Source organism: Amia ocellicauda, chromosome 22 (genome assembly GCF_036373705.1).
Source record: "Amia ocellicauda isolate fAmiCal2 chromosome 22, fAmiCal2.hap1, whole genome shotgun sequence".
Lineage (NCBI taxonomy): Eukaryota > Metazoa > Chordata > Actinopteri > Amiiformes > Amiidae > Amia > Amia ocellicauda.
Window position 1 is genome coordinate 11,514,832 of NC_089871.1, and position 26,169 is coordinate 11,541,000.

The following is a 26,169-nucleotide window of genomic DNA, read 5'->3' on the forward strand; positions in this document are numbered from 1 at the left end:
AGTGTCTATATAGGAGGTAATTTCACATTGAACTAAGGTCATGGAAGAGGTACAGATAAGATGGTGCAGCTCAGACTGCAGTTGCACAGCAATGCACACAAAACATCTCAGCAGCCGGGGCACAGTAGGGTGAGCAGTTTATTGTTGCACACTGTTACAACATGCAGATTGTAATCAGAAAAATAAATGGGACCAGATCAACAAGAAATCAATGTAAAAAGTGTTTTCAGTATTCATATTTCAACCACCAGAGAGCAGGCATGCACCCATTCACAGGACTGGGAACAAAATAAAACAATCTAAACAGATGCATGTGAGGGAGAGAGAGAAGATGCACGAGGGTCTGGAACAGAAGGAAACTAGAACATTTCTGCATGGGGATTTCAACCATAAATTTTACATCTTCAGAGATGAACAGGTGGCGGGCAGATGGGTGAGGGACAGGGAAGCGGAAACCAAGACGGGTCCCACAGAGGGTGCGAGTGTGAAGGGGGGGGGGGTGGTGGTGGTGGTGTTACTCGTCGTCCGAGGAGTCTCTCTCGATCGTGTAAGCCATGAAGACAGCGTCGGGTCTGGGGGGGACGAGGGGGTGCCCAGGTCTCACAATCTCAAAGCCCAGGAAACTGAAGGTGCGCAGCAATGGGGCTGAGGGGGAGACAGAGAGAGTTACAGCACAAGAAACACAGACGTGGCTGGAGAGGGGTAGAGCAGGCGGGCGGGGGTGGGGAAGTACCTCGGTCGTCGCGGTTCTTGTGGAAACAGATGAAGACATGATCCACCTGCAGCTGCTCCTCCGCAAATTCCAGCAGCAGGGCGAAGCTGTGGGGAGAGACGGGGAAGTTAGTGCCAACCGTACAGTCACTAACGAACGGGCTTCGAGCTCCCCTTCCCTCACACACTAGTTGCCCCCAAGTTCCCAAGACACCCCTGCTGACCTGTCCTTGCTGCCCTCAGGCAGGGTGCCGGGGGGAATCTCGATGTACAGGCTGCCCCCACGCAGCGCCCCCCGCCAAGCACCCTGCTGCCCCTCCGCACGCCGGGGCTTGAATTGCAGGAAACGCACGCGGCACCCCACCGAGGGGGGGGGTTCCTCATGCACCAACAACCGAGCATCCTGTCAGGAGGGAGAGACTGTTAGACACCAGAAACGAGGGAGCAAAACTGAGAACAGGAGGGGGAGGCAGGGCCAGGGACTCACCGCGTGGAATAATTTAGCTGAAAGATTGCGATCCCTCTGGTCATTCCCTCGCCCACCTGGGATCTTCAGGGGTGGGAGAGGGGCATCAGGAGCACCACCGAGGCCCCGGACACGGGTTACTACAGCAACGGGCACAACGCCGGGGACTGCAGGGAGAGAGAGAATAAAAGGGTCGTGTTTACAGAAGTTAATGCTCCTCGTACAAAAGCTGGTAATACGTGACTGATAACATCCACAGTGCGCTAACTGTGGGCAGGCGGACACGACAGCGACATTTTAACCAGACACTCGAGACAGAAGTCCGTTACCGAGCCTAGAGCACAGCGCCACCTGAGAGGACGCACCAACCATCTGAAAAACCGCAGGGCCCTGAACGTGTCACGAGACGCACACGCCCTGCTGGATTTACACGCAGGCGCAGTGCCAGTCAACACGGGAGCTTGGGGTTACAGCAGGTCACGGAATAGAATGATATCACAGTGACGCCCTGGTCCCGCATCACCGATCAAAAATCCCCGCCGACGGCAGCCAGAGCAGGCACAAACACCCCCCCCACCTTGCTGCACCACTGGGAAGGAGGAATGGAGGAAGAATATAGAGAAAGGGAAAATTAAAGGGAATCTACTTGTAAACCCTCTTTATCAAACCCTAACCACTTACAGAACTACTTTTCCAAGGAAACTAAAACAAAACGGGAGGACAGACACAGACAGACGTGACTGTACAGTAAGCCCTAGGCTGTAAATCACAGGACCAGTAAATCCTGTTGTTCCTGCCAGGCGATCAACAGCTCAGCAGCCCGGGGGCCACACAGCCAGCCCACAGCACAGCCGACGCAGCAGCCCCGGCCAGGCGGTGCGTCCCTCCAGCAGAAACCCAATCAATAAACGGATGCCTTCCTGGGACAATTAGGAGATCTGAAGTTATAAGTTTAACTTTCGGCGAATGTTACATAAGCAAAGAAAATCAACCTTGACTCCTTTTCACTCAGCTGTGTTTTTAGAATTAACTGAGCATCAGTTTACAAGTATCCCAAAGCTTTGAAATCTAAATGGTCAGCAATTCTGCAAAAATAAGTAAATCATTACAAAGCAATCAAGAGAGAAATAAAGAAAAAATCTGATCGAAGGTGGACCTTGGCCTTAATCTAAAAGCAGTGTTGAACAGGAAGGGTGGGAGAGCGAGCGAGCGTACGCGAGTTCAAACACGTCCACAGCTGCTGGCAGGAGCACCGCTGCATGGAAACCGGGTTCTTACCCAAGTGCAGAGGAATCTGGATGCGTTTTTCACACCAAAAGCGTGTGCCGGTCTGTGTGTGCGTGTGTCCGTCTCTCTCCTGCAAACCTTCGCTACAATTCTCAGGCGCGCTCACTGCACAATCGGAGCTGACAAAGCAAGCCTTTGGCCCCCACACAAAAAATGAGGACTGAGGCAGCGGCTCACCTCGCCGTCTCACAGGAGAGGAGCCTGAGGCCTGACCTACATTCCTGCCAGCTGCACCTCACATGCGGCCGGCAGCTCCACAGGACCAGTAATCCTCAGAGAAACACTTTGCAGGGGGGTTGCTTTTTGGTTTATTAAATTGGTGTGTGTGTCTCGCACATATACAGAACATAGGATGCCATAAGACGCTCAATAATGATTAGTTTAATGATTGGCCAGCGCAAGGTTGCCACTCCAGTGGTATAGCATAGCATCTTGTGGTGACACCCAAAGCATCGGGTCTATTGCACCTGTAGGCCACTGTGACCTTCTCTCTCACCATGATGTTCCTCACTGCAGTGTGCACGCTCACGTGTGTGTGTGGGGGGGCTGTCCTGGCAACACTGCATGTGAAGCCCATGTTATGCAAGCCACTGTTAAGCTGCCTACAGTCACCGGGAATACAGGCATCTTCATTTGTTAGTGTGCAAATCTATTCACCTGGGGTTAAGCAGCAGAGCAATCTGAGAAACCCAGGGTCAGTCGTGACGTGTTTACAAGTACATAAGTACCGCACTTCTCCCGAGAGAGGGGATGAGCGCACCTATCTGATATAAAGGGTTATTATTCGCGAAACTAATGTACTCAGCCTACCGGTGACGCAACTCGCCAAACCAGTGGGGGGATGGGGGAGGTGACGTCACCACCCTGTCAATCCGAACGGGCCATTATTTCCGAGGGGGTTTAAATACTCGATTATATAACTGACTGCAATGCCTTATAAAACGAATAAATCGGATACAGAAGTCTGAACTGCAGCCCAATCCTATTCGGGGAGGTTTCCAGTCCTGTTCATAAGCGCGCACAGCCTATACCCCGTGACGCACAAAACACATACATGTTGTCAGACACGTTCATTAACAATAATTAACACAGGACGGCTGTGGATTAGCCGTTACGCAAAATGGTCAACACCAGCAGCCAGCCACCAGGGCGGACAGACCGGGGTGGACATGAGCTTTAAACCATCTTTAAGGGCTGTTATTGTCTTCATGTACATTAGCCATCTGAGCCGCACTGTTTCTAGAAATTTCACCCTGCCTGATCCGCACTGTTTACACGACTGTAGTCACCCTCCGCATCGACACCACATCAGGACCGATTTATACCACAAATACAGCTTTCAAATCAATCGCGTTTCAAACGGAACCAGTCCATGTAGACAAGGACTCTTAACTGGGAAATTAATATTTTATGTATTTATTTATTGAAATCCATTGCGGACAGGAACTACCATGGGGTAGAAAAAGGGAACAGGTCTCTAGAAAACATCCTACTGCTGCCAGTCACGATCACACAAAATATACCTAGACCGCTATATACTTGAAAATACAATTTAAATGAAGACAACACTTGGTGGAAATACCGCCATTTTATATTAATTATATTACGGATAAAAAGAAAAAACATCAAACTGTGCCCGGCTCGAAAATGTTTTTGAAAGAAGGCCCTAAGGCTCGACCACGGCCTAGCGTTGGGGGCTTCTACCCGCAGCCCCGCACCACAACCTGGACTTGTCCCCCTGGCCTGCCCGCCCGCACCGGAGCCTCTTCGTATCCTTACCTTTCGTTGATATTACTGGTCAGGCTGATGACGGGCATCTTGGTTATATTTCCTTCCTTTTCTCTTACAAAACAGTGGCTATTTAATATCGTCTGTAGGTTAGATTTAACCATCCGGCCTATGTCTGCACACGCAGATCTCTCAGACTCCGGGCTAGAGCAGAATGGTCGGGGGAGCTGCAGGGCCGAGGGTTTTTATACGTGGGGGTGGCTTCAGGGGGGCGGGCGCTAGAGCGACAAGGGGCGTGGCGAATCAGAGAGCTGATCGCGTTGAAAAACAACGCGTGTGGGCGGGGCTTGGGGACGCTGTGTGTTTTGGTGTCCGTCGTGGGCGGGGCTAAACTGGAAAACTTTCCACTAGGAATGGCTAAGTCAACAGTACAGACAGGTTGTATATATACTCGCTAAGTACATAAGTACCAACCACACGCTGAGCTAAGTCCACAGTTATTAAGGAGATTTATTTTTACAGCATTGTCTCTGTCTGTCTGCCTCTATCTGCCCAGCTGTATTGGGGGGGTAGCCTGTGAGTACCACTCTACAGTTTCACACAGGTTGCTTCCTGATAAGTGACCCTGTACCTTTTACCACATGTCAGTGACCTGTTTCATTGTGTTCTATGTTCTGAAAAAGCAGCAAAAAACATCCCAAACTTTCTATCCACCTATTATCTATCTTTAGGTCTACATTCTCTGTCTGTCTGTCTTAGCAGCATGATTCTATTCTTTTTATACAAGCAATTTCACTTTGATTAAAGATAAACAATCAAACCAACACAACAAAGTAAGCACTTCATCAGGTGACCAGCCCCAGGTTTAACCCCCTCACTCCCCAACGGGGTGTTTGCAGCTGGCTCTCTCTCTCTGCCTCCCTCTCTTTTTCCTTGCTCTGCTCAGGGCACCTGTCCCTGTCCGTCTGGCTGTGAGGGGAGGCCACAGGGGGGGCGGGAGGGCGGGGAGCTGCAAGACGCCCGCAGGCCACACGAAACACACGCTCACTCTCTCCCCCACGGACCGACCGCCCAGCCGGCCTACAGCCCAGGTAAGCCCCCCAGTTGAACCTCCACAGTGACCAGACAACAGAGAAGGGGCTCCAGTCTGTGTGTGTGTGTGTGTGTCTGTGTGCTTATGTATGCGTCTGTGTGTGTGTGTGTGTGTGTGTGTCTCTGTATGATTGAACAGCCAGCAAGTTAGTTCTCGAAGAAAGCTTTTGCTACTGCATTTCTAACTATCTATAACTCTCAGTCTCTCTCTCTCTCTCTCTCTCGCTCTCTGTATTCACCAGTTGCTCTCTCTCTCTCTCCCTTTCTCGCTCCCAGCTGATGTCTATTTTTGGAGCTGGTATAATATTAGTCTTTGCTGCAGACCCCATACTCTCTATCAGCTAGGCCTGTCATTGCTGCCAACTGTGCTTGAATGAAAAGGAGAAATGATGATAATTATGATTATTATACAAGGAAGCTTTAACAGGGACAAGCAGTGTTCCCCTACAGCTGTCGGATAGTCTTATGCAGGGGCTGCCATGACTCGAGGGCCCTGCCACAGTTCAGATCGCCTTTTATCTCAAAGTGCGTTTCACTGCAGGCCTGTGTGCTCTGATTAACTGTCCATTGTTACATCAAGTGCCATGCGTGGTCGGTGTGCAGTGTGTGTGTGTGTGTGTGTGCGCATGTTGGGGGGTGGGGGAGTGCTGTTCTGTCTGAATGGCTGTAGCTGGGAGGCGTGGGTGTAGACCTTTTAAAAAAATATAATAAAGAAATATATGTAAATCAGATTGCTGCAACCTCTTATTTAATTACAAAAACAAAAAATGTAGAAAACAAGATAGTCAGGTCTGATGTTAGACAACACCTGTGAAAGGACTTGAGTGGCAGGAGAACCATAATCAGGAGCTGGTTTGCCTGATCACAGAGGTTCTCTCTATAAGAAACGAAGTGCGATGCTTTTCCTTTTTCACAGTTCTTTTCTCCTTCTGTGTTGGTGTGTTGCTCTCCCAGCTCTGGGAGGTTGGGTAGACGTGTGCTGTCTGAAAATGTTTCCCCAGGTTGACTTCCAGACTGTTTTTTGTTTTGAAATGAAAGCATCACATTTCATATTTGACTGTCTCTGACAAGAAGGAACGCGAGAAGCGTGACGAGTATGATCTGACACCGTTCACAACACAGCTACGCAAGCGCAGTGGCGATATCATTGACAATGGCAACAACGAAAGCCGACCTGGGGGACGTGTGGTGAGCGGGACAGACAGAGAAGATCACAGTTCAGACGATGCAAGCGCTCAAAATGAGTGCAGAGAAGCGGTTTGCATGGAACAGCACCGTTTTCATTTCATTCACCAAAATCAAAATGGGACGAGAAATCACATACTGCAACCCTCCCCTCCCTCTCTCTCTCTCCCCACCTCTTTCCACTTTCCTCTCTGCCTCTCCTCATCCCTCTCTTCTCTCCTCCCTCTCTCAGTGTTGATGGAGGAGAGTGTGTTCGAGACGTTTGAGGGGGATATGGGCTCCGAGGAGCTCTTGGAGGAGCTGCTGGCTCAAGAGGCCCAAGAGACCCAAGAGGCCCCAGACCCCTTAGCCCCACAGACCCCCACGCCCCCCCAACCCAGAAAGCAGACTCGCAGCCCAGGTATCTCATCTCACTCTTCTACTGCACTACTATCCTACTGCTCTTGAGCTACTATCCCACTGCTCCAGTGTTGTTAATTGTTTTTGTCGTTTCACTGTTTTGCCGTTCTACAGATGTGCCGACACCAAAGAAGAGCAAAGAGGTGAGTCTTGAACCAGCAGAGGTGTGTGTTTGTGTGTGTGTGTGTGTGTGTGTGTGTGTCTGTGTGTCTGTGTGAGAGCATCTTTGAGTGGGGAGACTGAAGTCACCAAATAACAGCAAGGATCTCAGTGTGTGCCCCCAACCCCCCAGGAGCACCTGCACCAGCCACGAGTGGAGGAGGGGGAGGAGTTTGTGGAGGCCGTGGAGGCTGTGGAGACCAAGCCCCCGCCCAGACCCCCCCCACCAAAGGAGAAGCCCCGTCACGGTACGCCCCCCACCCCGACACCTCGCCCCTGTGTGTCAGAGTCCATCTGTCTGTTCATACAACTATCTCTGCCTGACTGTCTGTATCTCTGTCAGACTGTCTGTCTGTGGGTTTATCTAGCCATCTGATCCCGAAGACAGGTTTGTCAGTTGGAAGCCATCGACATTTCTAATTGTCTGTGGATAATATTGTGGAGTTGTTAAGAACTGTACAAATGTGTGTGTCGCTGTATCTGAGGCTGTGTCTCTCTGTGTCGCTGTATCTGAGGCTGTGCGTCTCTGTGTCGCTGTGTCTGGCTGTGTCTCAGGCTGTGTGTCTCTGTGTCTCAGGCTGTGTCTCAGGCGGTGTCTCTCTGTGTCGCTGTGTCTGAGACTGTGTCTCTCTGTGTAGCTGTGTCTGGCTGTGTCTCAGGCTGTGTGTCTCTGTGTCGCTGTATCTGAGGCTGTGTCTCTCTGTGTCGCTGTATCTGAGGCTGTGTCTCTCTGTGTCTCTCTGTGTCGCTGTATCTGAGGCTGTGTCTCTCTGTCTCTGCAGCGCCAATGCGTCATGCAGCATCGACAGGCAGCCAGCTGGAGGCACCGTGGGGCGGCATCACGCTGAACCGCTGCCTCCTGGTGGCCATGGTGATCGTGCTCATCAGCTCTGGCTGCCAGAGGCTTCAGGGTGAGGAGCCACTGCGCAGTGTGTACTGTATACACTCACCTAAAGGATTATTAGGAACACCATACTAATACTGTGTTTGACCCCCTTTCGCCTTCAGAACTGCCTTAATTCTACGTGGCATTGATTCAACAAGGTGCTGAAAGCATTCTTTAGAAATGTTGGCCCATATTGATAGGATAGCATCTTGCAGTTGATGGAGATTTGTGGGATACACATCCAGGGCACGAAGCTCCCGTTCCACCACATCCCAAAGATGCTCTATTGGGTTGAGATCTGGTGACTGTGGGGGCCAGTTTAGTACAGTGAACTCATTGTCATGTTCAAGAAACCAATTTGAAATGATTCAACCTTTGTGACATGGTGCATTATCCTGCTGGAAGTAGCCATCAGAGGATGGGTACATGGTGGTCATAAAGGGATGGACATGGTCAGAAACAATGCTCAGGTAGGCCGTGGCATTTAAACGATGCCCAATTGGCACTAAGGGGCCTAAAGTGTGCCAAGAAAACATCCCCCACACCATTACACCACCACCACCAGCCTGCACAGTGGTAACAAGGCATGATGGATCCATGTTCTCATTCTGATTACGCCAAATTCTGACTCTACCATCTGAAGGTCTCAACAGAAATCGAGACTCATCAGACCAGGCAACATTTTTCCAGTCTTCAACTGTCCAATTTTGGTGAGCTTGTGCAAATTGTAGCCTCTTTTTCCTATTTGTAGTGGAGATGTAGTACCCCACCGGGTACCACTCATCTCCACTACAAATGGGAAAAAGAGGCTACAATTTGCACAAGCTCACTTAAATTGGACAGTTGAAGACTGGAAAAATGTTGCCTGGTCTGATGAGTCTCGATTTCTGTTGAGACATTCAGATGGTAGAGTCAGAATTTGGCGTAAACAGAATGAGAACATGGATCCATCATGCCTTGTTACCACTGTGCAGGCTGCTGGTGGTGGTGTAATGGTGTGGGGGATGTTTTCTTGGCACACTTTAGGCCCATTAGTGCCAATTGGGCATCGTTTAAATGCCACGGCCTACCTGAGCATTGTTTCTGACCATGTCCATCCCTTTATGACCACCATGTACCCATCCTCTGATGGCTACTTCCAGCAGGATAATGCACCATGTCACAAAGGTCAAATCATTTCAAATTGGTTTCTTGAACATGACAATGAGTTCACTGTACTAAACTGGCCCCCACAGTCACCAGATCTCAACCCAATAGAGCATCTTTGGGATGTGGTGGAACGGGAGCTTCGTGCCCTGGATGTGCATCCCACAAATCTCCATCAACTGCAAGATAATATCCTATCAATATGGGCCAACATTTCTAAAGAATGCTTTCAGCACCTTGTTGAATCAATGCCACGTAGAATTAAGGCAGTTCTGAAGGCGAAAGGGGGTCAAACACAGTATTAGTATGGTGTTCCTAATAATCCTTTAGGTGAGTGTAATGCACACACTGCATATACTGTACACACTGTATATACTGCACACACTGCATATACTGCAAAGGCCCCCCACATCCATAGTGACTCACTTGTCCTCCTGTGCTGCAGATGCTCTGGATTTCTGGGAGGACGACCCGCACACGCTCGAGGTGGGGGTGTTACCGGCCTGCATCAGTGTGGTGGAGGATAGAGCAGCTGAACTGGTACTAGAGACACCCGTCTGCCTGTCTGTCTGCCTGTCACTCTACTGTTGGCATCCCCTGCTCTAGTTCCTTAAGTTGGCTTTGTGAGCCTGTGTAGGCTGGACTGAATCCTGGGTGTTTCCTGTGTCTCTCCCTGCAGCCCGAGACCTCCATCTGGGACTACATGCTCTGGTGGAACTGGGTGGCGGAGGAAGACGAGGCGGATGAGGCAGAGAAGTCAGAGGCCGAGGCACCTTGGACAGCAGAGCCACGGAGGAGACGCAGAGGAGAGGAAGAGGAGGGCGGAGGAAGGGGCCATATCAGACGCAGGAACTTGTCAGGGAAGGGCCTCCTGAAGAGCAAAGAGGAGCATGGGAAGAGAGGGAGGAGGGAGGAGAGAGAGAATGTGAAAGGCAAGGAGGAGAAGGAAAAGGAGAAGAAGAAGGAGGGGAAAGCAGATAAGAAAAGGCAGTGGGAGGAGAGGCAGAAAGAGCGCAAACTGGAACGAAAGCAGATGCCCCCGTCTGCCCACGGCAAGCTGGAGGAGGAGCGCGGGATGAAGGCTCACCGCTTCATCTTCGGAAACAAGTTCACCCGCAAGGGGAAGGCAGAGCACAGCCCCCAGAAGACAGGGAAGAAAGGGAGTGATGGGAAGAAAGTGAAAAAAGACGTCAAGAAGAAAACATAAACGACCTCAGCCTGACCCGAGGGTGGGGGGGGTAGTGAATGATCAGTACTGAAATACTGCATGGCAATTAATTTTGTTTCCAGTTGTTTTTTTCCTTCCGTACCATGGTTCTGCTCGGCTCACTGTGCTGTGTGAAATGTGAGCGGAAAAAATGCGGTAAAAGTGAGAAAATTATAAAACACAAACAGACTCACAACTTGCCTCAGTCATGCGGTCACACGGACACAACTCCAGCACAGCACTGGGTCAGAAATGTAACCTGTGATAACCACCTGACACTCACTCAATCAATCAATCAATCAATCAATCAATCATAAACAAGGCCTGATTAAACCTTCTGTCAGATTTGACGCCAATTTGAGAGGCCATTCTGACCCAGGGTGCTGCCTTTTGTCATCTGACTATTTTTGTATTTTTTGGCCAAAAACGTGTTGCTTAATCTAGTTACTATAACAATTAGCATTTCAAAACTTTGTTGGCATGTCTTTGACAGCCAGCAGCCTGTACGAGGCTTCTGATTGGAGGTACGCTTACCTGTGATGTAATTTGCACCCCACAAAAAATAAATGATGATATAAATCCAAAAATAGTGTCCATTAGCTAATCAGCCCAATTAAGTAATTGGGAGATTGGGTGGGGCTTGGATGAAAACTTGAAGAGACTGCAGACTCACACAATCACACAAATTCCCCCCCCCCCCCACACACACACGCACCACCTAGCAATGTGACCATGGGAGCAGGGTTACACATAAATGACCTTCACACAAGTTATTTTTTTTTAATTTGTTTTGTTTTGTTTCATTTTATTTTATTACAGCAGAGGGTGGGTGAATCCCCTACCGGGAATCAGGCAAAGCAGAAACAACAGGGACAAACATGCACACGCCCAAGACATAGGTGGGGGTGGGTGGCAATCGCACTTGACACTGGCCTACACATGTATTTTGGCCATGTTCAAGAGCTCCACACAGCAACCTCTGCATTCTTCACATTGGGTGCGACTGATGTCGACACAACAATCAGAACATAAGAGAAGCAGAGAGACATGCAAGGAGAGAGAGTCAGAGACAGAGAGAGAGAGAAGAGACAAAACCGAGTCCTGCCAAGGGGCGCAGGGTGGAGGCAGTCAGGGTTCGAGGAGTATAAAGATGGAGAGATGGATGTAGAGGAGGAGGGAGGGAGGTGGTGGGGGGCTCCCGTCAGCGGCAGCCGCACTCCTCGGCCACCATGTTAGCCTTGGCGACGGCGGCTGAGCCACTGTCCGTCACCACGGCCACCTCGTACTCGCTGTAGCGCACCGGCACGCAGCAGGGCGGCCGCTGCAGCGGGGGGCCCAGCTCCTGCTGCCGGATCAGCAGCACCACGTGGTTGTTGTAGCTGTCCCCCCCGCCGGTCTGGGGGAAGCGGCAGGCCCCCTGGCAGTTGTTGATGAGCATGGAGTCGGGGCTCAGGATGTTCTGGAACCCCCTCAGCGACGTGCGCAGGGTCTGCAGCCGGCACCGCTCCCCCGCCCCCCGCCGGCCCCGGCCCGCCCCCCCCCACGGCTGCTCCTCCTCGTCCTCTTGGCCCCAGCGCTCCCAGGCTGTCCGCACCGTGCGCAGGGCGGTGAGCAGCAGGACAGCGCGGTACTGCCTCTCGCTGGGGGGCCCTGAGCGGGGGGGGTGAGAGAGAAGAGGACAGAGTCAGGATTGGAGACCAGAAATACTGACAGTCACAGTCACACACACACACACACACACACACACACACTGGAGTGTCTGCAGAACTAAAACTCCATACTGGTACTTCTAATGCTGTCCCTGGCAGGAGCTGTTGTTTCTACACTGTTGGTGTTATGGTGCACAACATGAGTGTGTATGCGTGTGTGTGTATGTGTGTGAGTATTTGAGTGTGTGTGTGTGTGTGTGTGTGTGTATCTCTATGTTTGCAGTTACCTGTCTGCGTAGAGGTGGCTGTGGTGTCAGTGCTGCCCTCTGGTGGCAAGGTGCTGAGCTCCAGCAGTGTGCGCAGCCTGTCTCGGGCGCTCTGGCTCTTTACTCGCCCCTGCAGCCCAACCTCTGCCAAAGCGGCATCCAGGCGGACCCTCAGGATGGCCAGAAGGTGGGGGGACAGGGCCAGCTCCCCACGGTGGGCCAACAGGGCACTGGGGTGACGCGGGAAGCTGAACAGCATGGGCGTGGAGGAGTTGAGCAGGGACAGGAGGAGCCCCTCGCCCGTGGAGGGGCCGAGGGGTACCGTGGGCGCAGACTGCAGCATGTTCAGGAACAGCATGCTGGGGTGGCCTGTTGGAGGCTCCTCCGTGCCCGCCTCAGTGTTGGGGGGGTGCTGCTCCTTCCCCGAGGGGGGCAGGACTTCCCTCAGGAACTCCTGGAGCTCGAGCAGGAAGCGGAAAGTGCCTGAGCCGCGGTGAGGGGTCAGCTCGGGCTCCGCCCTGCGACACAGTGTAACAGCACACTTCACAACATGATACAAGAGAGACGGAGGAACAGGGAAATGAACAGAGACTAGGACAAGCACACAGACCTGTCTTCAGCAGGGCCCGAGCCAGGGCTCTCTCTCCCTGCCCGTCTGTTGAGCAGCAGCACGGGGCTCAGGGTGGCGTTATGCTCCTTGTCTTCCCCTGACAGGAACCCCTTCAGGTCTGACAGAGACAGGACTGGTCCTGGGGGAAGGAATTGAGTGTCACACCGAGTGTAAAGAACACACAACCACATTCGATTAAAAAACAGGGACGCCCTGCTGCTTCTCTTACAGCTCTGCAAGAAAGATGAAGGGGAGAGAACCCTCACCGCTGTCTGTGTGGTGTGTCTGTATCGCAACCCGGAACATTAAGTGCCCGTGGGCGTGGGTTTGTGCCAGGCCTCCAGTGAGAACGATGAACTGCGTGTCCTCGGAAACACATGTGGTCTGTAAGTGTTGGGAAGAGAAGAGCCTGTATCAAAGCAATGAGCAGCTTGGTGCCACACACACCCACACACACACACACCCACTGTGCCTATGCCAGGGCCTGGTGCAGATACAGTGTCTACAGAGATGTGACACTCAACACACACATGTGGCTTTAAAGGTTAAACAGTGACAAAGTACATATACTGCGTCACCTGTGTGTCGGTGTGAGGGGGGTGCGCAGTGAAGGAGATGGTCAGGGCCTTTTTCATGATGCCCCCTCTCAGAGAGAACAGCAGCAGCGGGGTCAGCCCGGGCAGCAGGGGGCGCTGTGGGGGAGACAGTGTGAACTGCAGAGTGAGTCTCCATCTGTTCTTCTCTCCCTCCTCCTCCCAGTGCTCTGACAGGGAAATTAACACAACACAAATTAGACACTGTTTAAAGTCTCAATTTTGTCATTGTTGTTGTCAAAGTAGTTAGTAGATCTCTACTGATCTGGGTTAGAATAAACAACAGAAGCAGAAATCTTCCCGGGACAAAAGGCTGGGAAAATCAGTCCCAGTATTCGACTGAGGGTGATTAACCAGTATTGGATTCTCCTGCACAGAGGAGACTGTCAAAGTGGATACACACTGGGACTGAAGGGACGGTACTAAACAGATATTAAATACATTCAGCAATGACCTTGAGTTAAATAAAACAGAGCTTTCAGAGCATAATGGGGGGACTTTGTTCTGTTTTGTTTTTTCTCCAAGTCTGGCCTTGGAGTGCCGGTACCTTTAGTGGGATACAGAACATCAGCCTCCAAACTCTCTCCCTCCCGGGGGTCCAGTGGAGTCACAAGTGCCGACAGGGCCTTAATCACAGCAGTGGTATCAGCCCCTCCATCAGAGCACACTCCGAGCCGCGCCAAGCCCCTTTGCTCTGCCCGGTTTCCTTCACCCCAGGCCCGGCGCAGCTCTGCCAGGACCACTCTGGCTCGGGCCGCCCCCGGGTCTACCTCCACGCCCGGCAGAGGCAGGTTGGTCTTCTCTGTGTCGGCTCTGTCCTCTCTGAGCCAGGCCGGGAGGGGAGACGACCCGGCAGCTGCCACCTCGCCTTCCCTGTCCTCCTCGCCGCCTCCTGGGTTCACAGAAACCCAGGGTTTTTCTACGTCAAGAAAATATTCCAGCATTACACATCCCCCACCTCCTTTGAGTCCAACTACTAGAACTATCCATCAGTCGATCGATCAATCAAGCTAGCTATCACATTGATTTAATATAGCGCCTTTGATTCTGCAGCATCTCAAAACTCTTCACATTAAATAACAACTGCTACTGCACACACTCAATAATAAAACACCAATTAGCACAGACCTGCACTGAGAGATGCTGGCTTGAGGTCCAGGTTTGAGGCACCATCTGTCTCGCCGTCCCCCCACATGGCTGCTCCAGAGAGAAGAGGCCCGGCACAAACCGGCAGGATCACAGCCCACACACAGCCTGTCCACATGTCTCGTCTGTAAGAGTCTGCAGTCCACCGTATCCACAAACAGGGTCTCGATACGCACTGAGCGTGAGAGCTGCTTTATATACCTCTCTCTCCCTCCCTCTGTCTCTTTCTCAGGAGGGGGGACCGCGTGCCTCAAGGCGCGAAACGATCCGTGGCCTTGACCAGAGCCAAAGAGTTTAAATTTTATTTATTATTTTCCCCGACTGTACAAGGAGGATTCCCACAGATGTTGTGCCAAACACCCCGAGGGACTTAAACTGGCCCAGTGTGTGCTCTGCCAACCAGAAACACTGTGTCTATTTATAGACCAGCCTGCCGCCCCCGGCCACGTGAAGACAACAGGCGTTCTCCGGGACACCGGACAATGGCCCAATAGTCACTACACCTGCCCCTCACCCCCAGCCCACGAGTCTGATGAAACATCCGAGGCAGGTCGTGTGAACGTACGCACAATAACAGGAGCCCCAGCTGCCGATACTGCACGGCACGTCCCACAACAGCCGAGACAAACAACGCAGCACAGAGAAGACGAACAATGTACTTCTTAAGGTGTCTGAGCCCGTTCTCTAGCCACACATTCCTCTCCCTGGAAAAGAGGTCCGCCTGGAATGCTGGGCTGATGTTCCAGAAGAGCTTTTTTTTGTTCTTTTATTAATATTTTTACTTAAAGCAAACGGGCACATAGTTGTATTACCTATTGTTGGTAGAAATTGTGTCCTTGTTTCCCCAATGAATTTACCACCTTGGAAATTTCTGAATCTCCAGGAAGTGCCACACTTTGAATAGTTATGTTCACCTGAAATTTGCAAGCAGAGAAAGAGAGAGAGACAGAAAAAGATAAGATACAGCATGAGAGAGGGAGACAGCCCCCCGGGCTGCCCGATACATAGCCACCTCTCACAGCGGGAGGGGCACAACGTGACGCGTGTACACGAGCACACTCCAGGTGTTCGATAAATAAAACAAAACGTAAATATGTTTATGTACATTAAGATATTTGTATCATACTTTTTTGTTTGGTTGCTGTCCTGTAATATATTTCATAAAACCACTGACTTATTTTTCTTTTTCCATATACAAGTAATGTTAATTGGTTTGGCAACATTGCAAATCTGTCATGCCAATTATGCACATCGAATTGAATTGAGATTGAGACAGAAAAATCCAAGATTCACATGAACAGAGCATATTCAGACAGAGGTGCAGAGAGGACGATCACAGTCTCACTGGAAGTCCAAACAAACAAAAAAAAACAGTAATCATTTAATAAAACATCTCATCCGTGTCCTAAACTGTGTATGTGAGTGTGCAAGAGTGAGTGTGTGTGCGCGAGTGTCCCTTGTATGTGCGTGTGTGTCAAGAGTGTGTGTATTGTTCATGTGCGGGGGCTGTCTGAGGGGCCCTGCAGACACAGGTGAGTCTCTTACAAGGCCAATGACCCAGCTGCACAATAAATCCCCCAAACTGTCCCTCTAGCCTAAAAAAGCGCTCATCCTGGTGGGGGGAGAGCGATTGACACGTGACACGTGTTGCGTTTAATGTAGCCAACATTTTTTATTTTTTAAAACTAGAAAATATACAAACAAAATACACATTTCAGCCGGAGGAGAGGAACAGGGGTGTGGGACGGGAGGGGGTCATCAATTGCTTGGAGGAGGGGGGGGCATCCCGCCTGGGGCTTCTGTGGGTAGGGGGGGGCGCATGAGCGGAGGCAGGGGGGCGGGAGGGGGCATGCCTGGGGCGGGTGGCATTTGAGGGGGCATCTGGGGAGGTGCGGGGGCCCCGGGGGGCAGGGGTGGCATGGGCATCCCGCCAGGGGGAGGGGGGGGCATGGGGTCATTTGGGGGTGGCCTGGGGGCCATCCCTCCCATCAGAGGGGGGGGTCTCTTCACTCCCATCGGGGGCATAGGGCCGCTGGGGGGGGGCAGGATCTTCTCCATCTTAAAGTGGAATTGCAGGAAGAACTGGAGAGACAAAGAGAGAGAGAGATTAATACTTACTGTACCTGTGTGTGTGTGTGTGTGTGTGTGTGTGTGTGTGAGAGAGAAGCACAACACAGATCAGTACCTGCTTTGTCTCTTTATTCCAGTGTGTCCAGAACCGATTCTCGCCCTTGTCGATCTCCCTGCTGGGCACCTTGAAGGCGATGGTCTCGTAGGGCTCGGCTGCCAGCAGCAGGTACTGCCAGCGCCGGTCGGGCGGCTCGATGCGCTGCTCGTATGCAGACATGAAGCGATGGCGTGGGGCGATGGCCTCTGCCACCTCGGGGTAATCAATCTGAGACGAGAGAGAGCGAGAGCCAGAGTTAGAGAGAGGTATAAATACAGACACACAACCTGAACACGAAGCCTCAGTCCACTAGTGTCCGCCTGACAGGATATCCTACCTGGAAGAGCAGGCTCTGCTGACCAGTGTCTGGGTCTCTCTGCTTCGTCACTGGGGGGGGGAGAAAGCAGCAAATATTAAATAAGATTAATTAAAACGAAAACGTTTGCTTGTGTGTCAATGTTGCAATACACTTCGATTGCAGCAGCAGACTGTGCCATGGTTTAGTGTTGTGCAGTGTAGTGCGCTGCGCCGTTCTGTTGTACCTTTGTACCCCGGCCTCCCAATCTTCACAAACTTCTTCACCTCTACCTTCACCTTCTCTGGGGCGGGCTGGGCCGGAGCCTCCTTCGCTTCTTTGGCCGCTCGCCGCGCTCTGACAAGACAGACAGAAAGGGTCACACACCCAACAGCATGGTTCACAGTAACCCGAGACAAACACAGACTGGACGCTCTACTCACAGGTTGGTCTGATGCTTCTTCCCCTGAGTGTGAGCTAAATAGCTGCCCTGCAAACAACAAGAAGGGAATATTAAGTACAGGCTCACAGGGCACCACGGGCAGTTGTAGTATTGTGTCAGGGTGTGGCGCTGTGTCGTGTATGTCCTGTGCCTCACCTCGTTGTTGTGTAGCGTCAGGCACAGTTTACACTCGTAGGACCCCAGGTGGTTCTTCATGAAGTAGGGGTCCTTGTTGATGTCGATAGTCTCCAGGGCCAGCTGCCGTAGCCGCTCGCGCCGGTCCCGGTTACTCTCTGACGCCGACGCCACCCCCCCGCTCCCCGTCTTCCCCCCCGGCCGGTGCTGGAAATCCATCTCTGCAGGCTGACGGACTCACAGACAAGACACAACAGTCCCGCAGTCTCGCTCACTCTGTTGCACAGGCCCTGGGGAAAGGACACACAGCGGAGATGGAGAATGAGACTTTGCAAAAGCTGGCCCACCTCCAGCAAACCTTATTTAGAGCCTGTTTTGGGGGCGTTTTGTTTTTTTTAGATGGTGTTTATGCCATCCCTGGTCCTGGTGTCTCTTATGTACTTGAACAAAGCCTTTTACCTGAACTCTCTCAATTTGTTTAAACCGCTGACTGTGAATTAAGAAGAACAAACACAGAGTTCTCTCTCATTTAAGCTTTCTAATTAAGTAATTTACATAACACAAGTATGTGCAGGGCTGAAAACCAAGGATGTAGCAACGAGCTCTATACATCCAGTTCCCGAGGTCGTCCTATACAGGAAGCCTACTGCACAGCAGCAGTACAGTGGCTCAGACTGCCTTGCTCATATATATAACAAACAAAACCAAATATACAGTAATGCAACATTCAAATCGTTACACACAGGAACAAAGTACCCCAAAATAGTTACATTTCATCATATACTCCATGTGGAAAAACAAGCAAGATTGAACACACCTACGACTCCACACGTAAACCTTGATAGAATTACAGAAAAGTTTGCTTGTTTGATTGATTGATTGATTGATTGATTGATTGATTGATTAAATTAAAAGTGTGCCAAAATTACACTAACCAACTTCGCCATTGTTTTCCGAAGCTTTAGTCTGTCTGAATGTACACGAATTATACATTTTATCACGGTAGTCAAACTAACCTGCGTACCGTAAGCCTACTAGACTAAAATTCAAATAAATGACCGGGTTTAATCGTTTCCAATGGATAACCATACCCTATACAACGCAGAATATGTTCTTATGAATATCAAAGCACTGCAATGGTAGACGGTTTGAGCAATTTACAGTAGAAATTAACTGAATCTCAAACAATTACCTTTACGTTGAACACACGCTTCGACCCTGACTCAAGATGCGCCTGCGCGGCAAAGCGTCTACTTCCTGCAACAACCGCGAATACAAGTTTTTACAACTTTATTGACATCGACACTAACCTTGACTATAGATGTCTGTAACACAGCGTGTACTTCAATTGTGCAATACATTTTAAGGTGGTGTATTTAGTAATATTTATTTATCATTATGATACATGTTTGGGAAAATAAGAGAAAATGCGACATATTTACACCAATGAGATCGTAACGTCTTTAAAGTTAAGAACTACATCTCCCATACACCCCAGCAGCAACAGCGGCTCTGTTCGCACTCGCTGTAAACCCGTTGCAGCCTGGGAGTTGTAGTTTCCTCTGTGTTGCCTCTCCACTGTGTGTATATGTATATAAAACACTGAAAATCACATATATAATATTAACAAAACGGTACATTTTCATATTTAAAACCAGAACATGTATTAAGTAGATCGTATACAGTACAACAATAGACGTATTTGTTTTAAAAAGAGATCAGGGAAGGGGGAAATATGCTGTGTTATGTGTGGGAACAAATATCGATAAGGACTAGGATTTGAGATAAACCCACTTCCGGGTGGAGCAGCGTCTCGCCTGCAGACGGCGGTGGACAGCTGCGACACGGCCAGTCCGGCTGCGGGATCCGCGGAGAGAGCAAATGAGAGCACGGAAAACAGAGAGAGTTGGCCATAGAGGAGAGAGCGAGAGATTCGTGCAATGCTCAACGGACAGGGCGTCTTTTAATTTATAAGAGAGGAGAGGGGGAAGGGGGCACAAGACAGGCGCAGAGGCGGAGAGGAGAGGACAAGGACAGGGCTGGACACGGGCGAGAGTCCGCGGGCCGCAGTGGTATGGTCGCCCGGCTGTAGCGGCTCCGGGGAGGGATGCGCTTCAACGAGAGGGAGCTGGTCTCCCTGAGCCGCCAGCCGTCCGAGCGAGCGGCCCAGCTGGGGATGCGGGGGCCCAAGAAGGGAGACGGTGAGGACACGGAGCGCCTCTTTCCCTTCCTCTCTCTCTGTCCATCCCTCCTCCCTCCATCTCGCTGTGCTCCTCTGTCTGTGTGCACTCCGCCCCCGCCGCTCTCCCTCTCCCTCCCCCTCTCCCTCTCTCTTCTTTGGCTCTTCTCATTCTCCCCATTTAAATGTGTGTGTGTTTTAATCTCCACTTTCCCTGTCCATCTCCCTCTTCCCATCTGGCCCCCTCTTCCTCCTCCCCTCCTCCGCTTCCTGTCACTCTCTCTCTCTCTCCCTCACCCCCCATCTCTGTACTGATACTACATGTCATGGACACAGTATATGTTAAAGGTTATTTTCCTCTCTTTCCACATATTGCTGATCTGTCTTTTTTTATCAGTCTCTTCCTCGTTTCCTTTCAAACCCAAAACGTCATTGCCATACAGTAACACGGGTTACAGAATTAGGGGCGACTTACAGTAGACACGTCATCGAGCTGCTGTTATTGATTAATTATATTTGCTATAGGCGACGCCTCAAAATCAGATCTATACTGGCACTGAACAGTAACCGCACAGAGGAAAGAACCACGTTGCACAGTGTAGTGTGAGCTCCTTAAATACATGCATACGGTCACTGCAAAGCGCTGTAATAATATTCTCTGATATTTCCCTCCCTGACGGTTAGAGCCATTTTTAAATTTTGTTTCTTTGTTCTTAATGTTTTCATATATATCATGATTTATGACCTTTCTGAAACTAATCTTCATTGGATACAGACATGGCAATTGATTAGCCTGGTTGACACCTAAATAATATTCCCAATCTTTATTCGTGGTACAGGAAGGACGTGCTCCACTGGAGCCAGTGGGTTACCAGTCCAGTTGTAAACCAGTTAACAACAGCAGCCTGAACCCCAACACCCGCCCACACCAAAATCTCAAGCTAAAGCCCACACTGATCTACACTCGATTCAGCTGGAGACCAGCTGGGTCTGCAACACAAATTCAACGTTTCAACTTCTTGTGCCCCCACAGTGTTGAAGAAACGTCTGGTGAAGCTGGTGGTGAATTTCCTGTTCTATTTCCGCACAGATGAGGAAGAGGTAGGAGGGGCGGGGTGATGGGGAGCTGGAGGTGGGGGTTGAGGCAATGGGGGCGGGGTGATGGGGAGCTGGAGGTGGGGGTCGAGACAGTGGGGGTTTCTGTTGAGAAGAGGGAGGAAGATGGTGCGAACGGCGGAGTTAGGCTGGGAGACAGAAAAACAGTATGACAGCACTGACACTCTCCCTCGCTCCCCCCTTCTCCTCCTCTGTTTCTCTCTGTCTCCAGCCCATGGGTGCTCTGTTGCTGGAGCAATGTCGGGTGGACAGGGAGGACAGCCAGACCTTCTCCATCGGTGAGTCCTGCTCTGACCGTCCAGGCCAGACCTCTGAAAGCCAGGCCAGTCTCCTGGCTCCAGTGCTCCAGGCGTAGGCTTCAGTTCAAATTCCAAATTCCAGTGCCTTGTATTTCCAGTCTAGTCGTGTGTGTGTGTACGTGTGTGTACGTGTCCTCACTGAACTGCTCTTCCGTGTCTCATGCAGTCCAGCACAGCTCAGTTTAGGGCTGTGTGTTTGACCGGGCCATGTCCTGCGTCCAATTGCTGACCTCAGCCTGTCTCCCCCGCAGTGTTCCTGGACGAGTCTGAGCGGAGGTACCTGTTCGAGTGCGACACCCAGGAGCAGTGCCAGGAGTGGATCGATTCCATCGTCAAGGCCAGGTCTGTGCGTCCGGCCCCGGACAGTGTGTGTGTGCTTTTACATGTCTGTCTCCCTGTTCAGGGTCTGTGTATGCGTTATGTCTGTCTGTCTGTGTTGGGGTGGATGCTGCACTGTTATCCAGCTGTGTTTTTGTGAGAGTGCGTTTCTGCTGCTGTGAGGCAGTGTGAGTGCGTTGTGCAGTCAGTGACAGAGCGCAGCGTCTCAGTTTGACGTTTCTCTCCATCTTCTCTCCTATTCCTCTCCTGTCCTGCAGCTACGAGTTCATGAGGAGGAATCTGATCTTCTACCGCACTGAGATCCACCGGCTCACTGGGAAGGTACGCTGCCTCAGCCCCCTCCCTCACACAGGGAGTGCCATCAGACAGACAGAGAGAGAGGGATGGAGAGAGTAATAAAAGGAGGATGAAAATGAGAATAACAGGAAGTGATGAGTAGAGGGAGAGGGAAGCATTAATATCTGAGAGCAGTCAGTCGCAGTATGATCCCCTCTCTCCCAGTCTCCGCATTAACCCGTCTCTCTCTCTCTCTCTCTCTGTCAGGATCCCCTGGAGCAGTATGGGATATCAAATGAGACCCGTTTCCAGGTCAGCTCTTTGAAACCTGTTGCCAAAGACACCTAAGAAGCAGAGCCTCCCTCCCACAGACAGAGAGAGAGAGAGAGAGAGAGAGCGGGGGGGGGGGTGTCCTGCCCACTCCGAATTTGCTCACAGGCACCCACTTCCACTGTGAAATGCTCAGCACTCGGCCTTCACCTGCACTGCCCTGCGGAGCCAGAGGTTCCCCCCCTCCTCCCAAGAAGAGGTGGCGCTCCCCAGTAGAGGACTCCTTTCTAAGGTGCAACGTGGACTGTTCCATTTCCTGTGGGGAGGGGTGTTCTATTGCTGCACATAAAACCCAAGGGACGCATTTTTCCAAGTATAAAAAAAAAAAAAAAAAAAAAGACACCTTGTCATGTAGAATAATTATTTTACTGTATCTGTCGCACTCAATCTTAAACGCCCACATTTTGTTTGTTTTTAGTTGAATAGGCTTAATGGACAACTCCGTTTTTAATTTCCTCCACATTGTGCAGCTGGCCACAACCTCCCCCGCATACAGGGGCACCCGATAAAGGGGCGGCACACACACTCGCATATGTGACAAGATCAAAAGAAAGGAGTTGACTCGTGGGGTATTTTTGACCCTCACACATTCCCCACTCTCAAATTATTTCACTTGATTGTGCCACATATACACAGTTACATGAACACACAGTGCTACACAGTAGCAGGCCAGAGCGAGGCATCAGTATCGGTATCAATATCACGATACTGAGCTGAGAGAGACTCATTTCAGAGACAGGTACTATTTGACACGGTTTTCTGCATAAACATACATACATTTGGGAGTTTTATTTTATTATGCGCTCTTGATAGGCATGTTCTTTGCCTACTTTTATTCCCGTCTGTAAAAGGTTGTGCATTGCTAAGCCTGCAAGGTGTGTGTGTGTGTGTGTGTGTGTGTCTTGTTTTATCCTTCCTAGACTGGGAAACAGGCTGTGTGTGTGTGTGTGTGTGAGCGTGAGAGAGAGGCGTGGGATAAACTCTGTTCTGTTTGGTGTAGTGAAGCATCACAGCAGGTCGTGAAGAACCACAACAATCCAGCCATTGTAACAGCTGGGCACTGTTGTTTTTTCCTCCTCAGTCAGGCTGTGCTATGTGAGGGTGAGGCCAGTGGGAATGCAGGTCTGAGCACCCAGGTCAAGAGGCACCCCTACCCACTAGTCTGTTTTTATTTGAGCCTGAAGGGGTGACCTGTCTGGCCTGCTTCGGCTGCAGTGTTTTTAGCTTCTTTAAGCAGAGGTCAGTGTGTGAGCGCCTGTGGCCCTGTCTCTATGAGCTTTGTTTTCCGATTTTGGTGTGAAATGTTCTGCTCTATTGTATGTCTGCGTTGTCCTGGATTTCAGATTGCAGTTGTAACTGAGATACAAATCAATGGTCAGATGTTCTGTAACGGGAGCTAGGACGACGGGCGGCCACTGTGTTTTTATTGTCACTGCAGTTAAATTCTTGGTTTATTTAATCAAAATCCTGAGTCGAATTGATGAAATGCAAAACATAGTTATAATCGTTCTGCAGATTTTAAGTTCATTATCAAAGTTTTCAGGCTCCTGGAAGGATGCTGGTTGTTGGGTGACCACTACCTGGAGCCGGTCTGGGGGGTCTGTGACTAGACAATAGCAATAAACAAATCTTCTTTGTGGGGTGAAGCAGATTGTGCGCTCTGTGTTCTGTGTAATAGTCTACTTATGGTTTCGTCAAAACCATGCGAGTCTGATGCATTGGAAACTGCTCTCCAGCGGCGCAGCTGCAAACTGGCACCGTTATCCCACTGTAGCACAAAGCCCATCTCAACTGCTCTGCCCTGCCCATCACCTTTATGCATTACGCCTTTTTGTTTTTAAATTAAACAGTGCAAGCTACTTCTTCAAATACACACTGTACCTGAATGTGACATCCTGATGCTGTAAAACTTGTTTCTTCTGCAGATTGTTTTTTTTGCCTTTATTTTTTCATTAAAAATTGTCACTGAGATCCGTTTATAGTTTCCTGTCCTTGATAGATGCGTCTCACTGCAGACTACAGAGATAAACATAGTAATAAACCAATGCACAAAAATAAATATTGTAAAGATAAGTCTGACCGAGGCACAACACTTTCACAAATCTTTTAGTCTTAGAACTGCATTGTGCAGCAAATGACAAACAAAAAACAGCCCAATAATATAAAAAGGCAAGACTCAATTTAGGAAACACAACATTTTATTAATAATAAAAAGCTGAAAAAAGTCCAAACCATTAGTCATTTCCCCCCCACTCTTGGTATAAGAGAAAAGCACCTGTAGCAAAACAGTATGTTTTTTATTTTCCCCATAGAAAGCCCAGGGTCTTCAGAAAAGTAGGTTTGTCTATTATTGCACCTCACACCTCCCCCTCCCAAGACAGATAAGGTAATAAAAACAGTAGAAACAGAACAGAATCCCAGTGTGAGCGAAAGTAAGTGACTAGATGAGCTGTACCGGCTGATTTGATCCTGAAGAGCCACCATCTCTCCAGGTTTTGTTTCTGTTCCAGTCGCATAATTGATTAATGGGCTTAAATTGGACACAGTTAGCATTATACTGGGGGACTGCTAGACAGATCTATACAATATGTACAAGACACGGGCTCCCCAGGACCAAGGCTGGTGTTGGAGCACAAATGCGTGGCGCGGGGTGGTTTTACAGGAGACGAGTGTCAAATGACCGATTCTTTTATGCAAAAATGATAAACTTTTCCCCAACTCTCACTTCCTCTTTGCGGAGACAGTAACTGTCCTGAAAAGCTGCCTGTGTCCAGTGTGTGTGTCAGAGAGACGGGGAATAAAAAAAGGAGGACCGAAAAAGAAAACCGGAAGAGAAGGGAGGTACAGGGTAACAAAGAAAGGGAACTTGGAGATGGATCGTAAGAGTGAGAAAAGCAGGCCAGTTATACAGTTACAAAAATCACAGCTCCCTCAGACCTGAACAAAATTAAAAGTAAGGGAAAGAAATGAATCAATGAAAGCACCAGGTTTATCTGCTGGGTATTTACAAAGCTGTTCTATGCACAGGTGTGAGAACTACCCCAACATCCAGTGATGAGCTGCTGCCGAGACCCCACGCATGAGCAGATAACACACACACCATACTAGAAGTGCAGATGTAAGACAAACCGAGGCCCAAATTAAGACCGGTCACCAGCAGCACAGCCTCTTAATGTTTCCTGTAACTGTGTGTGTCAGGGGTGGGGGGGGTAATAGACAGAAGAGCTGCTTATAGCTCCAGAGGCTCAGATAGGCAATGCTCTCAGTGTTCACAGCTGTTGGTCAGGAGTCACACTGGATGCAGTCAGTGTGGGATTCCCCAGATTCGGTCTGAAGGCAAATTAGTTTTATTTTCTCTGTATAAAAGTTAGCTTGTTGTGTTAGTCTTTTTTTCTTTAAGACTCTTACCCAGGTTTAAAATAAATAAAAAATAAAAAAAAACAGCACCTGCTTCCTGAAAGACACTGAGTTCCTGGGAGACAAGCTAACGTCTGAGATGCTTAAACAGTGATTTCTTTAAAATAACAAGATTAACCCTTCCTCAGTGGCTCTCACATGAGCACAGTTCGCTCAGCACATTAGCACCTACCACTGACATTTAATATCAAGCGCTTGTCACACTGTCCAATAATTTTATTTATTGTATGTACAATATAATAGTTATAATACTCTATCCTAAAGTACCATGAACCCCCCCAGGTCTTTACATTGTACATTAAACTAATCTTAACTGACAAAGAAAAGACTAAAACAGAAATCTATTTACAGGAAAGGAGAGAAGGGTTTCCAACTGCTGTCATGATCTGTCGTTGCTAACTTTGTGTACCTGCTGTGCCAATCCTGTCCAATATGGAGCACATAGGACAGACAAATGAAAAGGTGGCAGTTCTGTTAAGTAAGCAGCAGGGGGCACTAAAACCATTGCTATGACTTGAAGAGCCAAACTGGTAGACAATGTTGTTGTCCAAACCCTTGTAGCAGAACCCCCCCCCCCACACACACACACACACACCCCACCAATGCACAAAGCCAAACTACTTGGTATTAAAAACAAAAGCAAA

The 26,169-nt window shown here is 49.8% G+C and overlaps 5 protein-coding genes across 6 annotated transcripts; 2 read left to right on the top strand and 3 right to left on the bottom strand.

Moving 5' to 3' along the window:
* Positions 1-120: 120 nt before the first annotated feature.
* oaz1a (ornithine decarboxylase antizyme 1a) lies at positions 121-4,426 on the bottom strand. The gene is given in 6 exon segments (XM_066695488.1): positions 121-645; positions 734-819; positions 936-1,114; positions 1,199-1,285; positions 1,287-1,344; positions 4,244-4,426. Coding segments are annotated over 6 exon segments (654 nt in total). The 5' UTR covers positions 4,357-4,426; the 3' UTR covers positions 121-514.
* Positions 4,427-4,605: 179 nt separating this feature from the next.
* Positions 4,606-10,853, top strand: LOC136718540 (junctional sarcoplasmic reticulum protein 1). Its single transcript, XM_066696290.1, has 8 exons — positions 4,606-4,620; positions 5,139-5,283; positions 6,702-6,869; positions 6,983-7,011; positions 7,161-7,275; positions 7,810-7,938; positions 9,505-9,599; positions 9,739-10,853. Exons 1-8 carry the CDS (start codon positions 4,606-4,608, stop codon positions 10,264-10,266), a joined length of 1,224 nt encoding a protein of 407 aa, XP_066552387.1. The 3' UTR covers positions 10,267-10,853.
* Positions 10,854-11,045: 192 nt separating this feature from the next.
* On the bottom strand, positions 11,046-14,939 carry amh (anti-Mullerian hormone). 2 transcript variants are annotated; one of them, XM_066696016.1, is made up of 7 exons: positions 14,513-14,939; positions 13,932-14,276; positions 13,370-13,554; positions 13,058-13,175; positions 12,792-12,930; positions 12,203-12,699; positions 11,046-11,916 (listed from the first exon to the last, which is right to left on the bottom strand). In XM_066696016.1, the coding sequence occupies exons 1-7, from the start codon at positions 14,646-14,648 to the stop codon at positions 11,468-11,470; spliced, it is 1,869 nt and encodes a 622-aa protein (XP_066552113.1). In that variant the 5' UTR covers positions 14,649-14,939; the 3' UTR covers positions 11,046-11,467. The 2 variants fall into 2 exon arrangements, with proteins under 2 accessions (XP_066552113.1, XP_066552111.1); XM_066696014.1 differs by having other exon boundaries at positions 13,932-14,303; positions 14,513-14,938.
* A 1,238-nt stretch (positions 14,940-16,177) lies between these two features.
* sf3a2 (splicing factor 3a, subunit 2) lies at positions 16,178-18,845 on the bottom strand. The gene is made up of 7 exons (XM_066695975.1): positions 18,762-18,845; positions 17,591-17,859; positions 17,436-17,482; positions 17,240-17,349; positions 17,035-17,084; positions 16,716-16,925; positions 16,178-16,612 (listed from the first exon to the last, which is right to left on the bottom strand). The coding sequence occupies exons 2-7, from the start codon at positions 17,786-17,788 to the stop codon at positions 16,289-16,291; spliced, it is 939 nt and encodes a 312-aa protein (XP_066552072.1). The 5' UTR covers positions 17,789-17,859; positions 18,762-18,845; the 3' UTR covers positions 16,178-16,288.
* Positions 18,846-19,359: 514 nt separating this feature from the next.
* On the top strand, positions 19,360-24,079 carry plekhj1 (pleckstrin homology domain containing, family J member 1). Its single transcript, XM_066695798.1, has 6 exons — positions 19,360-19,770; positions 20,782-20,849; positions 21,076-21,142; positions 21,415-21,505; positions 21,760-21,823; positions 22,046-24,079. The coding sequence occupies exons 1-6, from the start codon at positions 19,677-19,679 to the stop codon at positions 22,124-22,126; spliced, it is 465 nt and encodes a 154-aa protein (XP_066551895.1). The 5' UTR covers positions 19,360-19,676; the 3' UTR covers positions 22,127-24,079.
* The last annotated feature ends 2,090 nt before the right edge of the window (positions 24,080-26,169 follow it).

What these genes read in the sequence shown, in the direction of transcription:
- sf3a2 (XM_066695975.1), bottom strand. Translation starts at nt 17,788, where the DNA reads ATGGATTTCCAGCACCGGCCGGGGGGGAAGACGGGGAGCGGGGGGGTG. An exon ending in AAGAAGCATCAGACCAACCT is followed by an intron (nt 17,350 to 17,435) that starts GTGAGTAGAGCG and finishes CTGTCTTGTCAG; the next exon opens with AGCGCGGCGAGCGGCCAAAG. An exon ending in GGAATAAAGAGACAAAGCAG is followed by an intron (nt 16,613 to 16,715) that starts GTACTGATCTGT and finishes TTGTCTCTCCAG; the next exon opens with TTCTTCCTGCAATTCCACTT.
- LOC136718540 (XM_066696290.1), top strand. An exon ending in CCAGCCGGCCTACAGCCCAG is followed by an intron (nt 5,284 to 6,701) that starts GTAAGCCCCCCA and finishes TCCCTCTCTCAG; the next exon opens with TGTTGATGGAGGAGAGTGTG. An exon ending in TGGCTGCCAGAGGCTTCAGG is followed by an intron (nt 7,939 to 9,504) that starts GTGAGGAGCCAC and finishes CCTGTGCTGCAG; the next exon opens with ATGCTCTGGATTTCTGGGAG.
- amh (XM_066696014.1), bottom strand. Translation starts at nt 14,648, where the DNA reads ATGTGGACAGGCTGTGTGTGGGCTGTGATCCTGCCGGTTTGTGCCGGG. An exon ending in GCCAGCATCTCTCAGTGCAG is followed by an intron (nt 14,304 to 14,512) that starts GTCTGTGCTAAT and finishes TTCTTGACGTAG; the next exon opens with AAAAACCCTGGGTTTCTGTG. An exon ending in GACACACCACACAGACAGCG is followed by an intron (nt 12,931 to 13,057) that starts GTGAGGGTTCTC and finishes TCCTTCCCCCAG; the next exon opens with GACCAGTCCTGTCTCTGTCA.
- plekhj1 (XM_066695798.1), top strand. Translation starts at nt 19,677, where the DNA reads ATGCGCTTCAACGAGAGGGAGCTGGTCTCCCTGAGCCGCCAGCCGTCC. An exon ending in TCCGCACAGATGAGGAAGAG is followed by an intron (nt 20,850 to 21,075) that starts GTAGGAGGGGCG and finishes CTCTGTCTCCAG; the next exon opens with CCCATGGGTGCTCTGTTGCT. An exon ending in GATTCCATCGTCAAGGCCAG is followed by an intron (nt 21,506 to 21,759) that starts GTCTGTGCGTCC and finishes CCTGTCCTGCAG; the next exon opens with CTACGAGTTCATGAGGAGGA.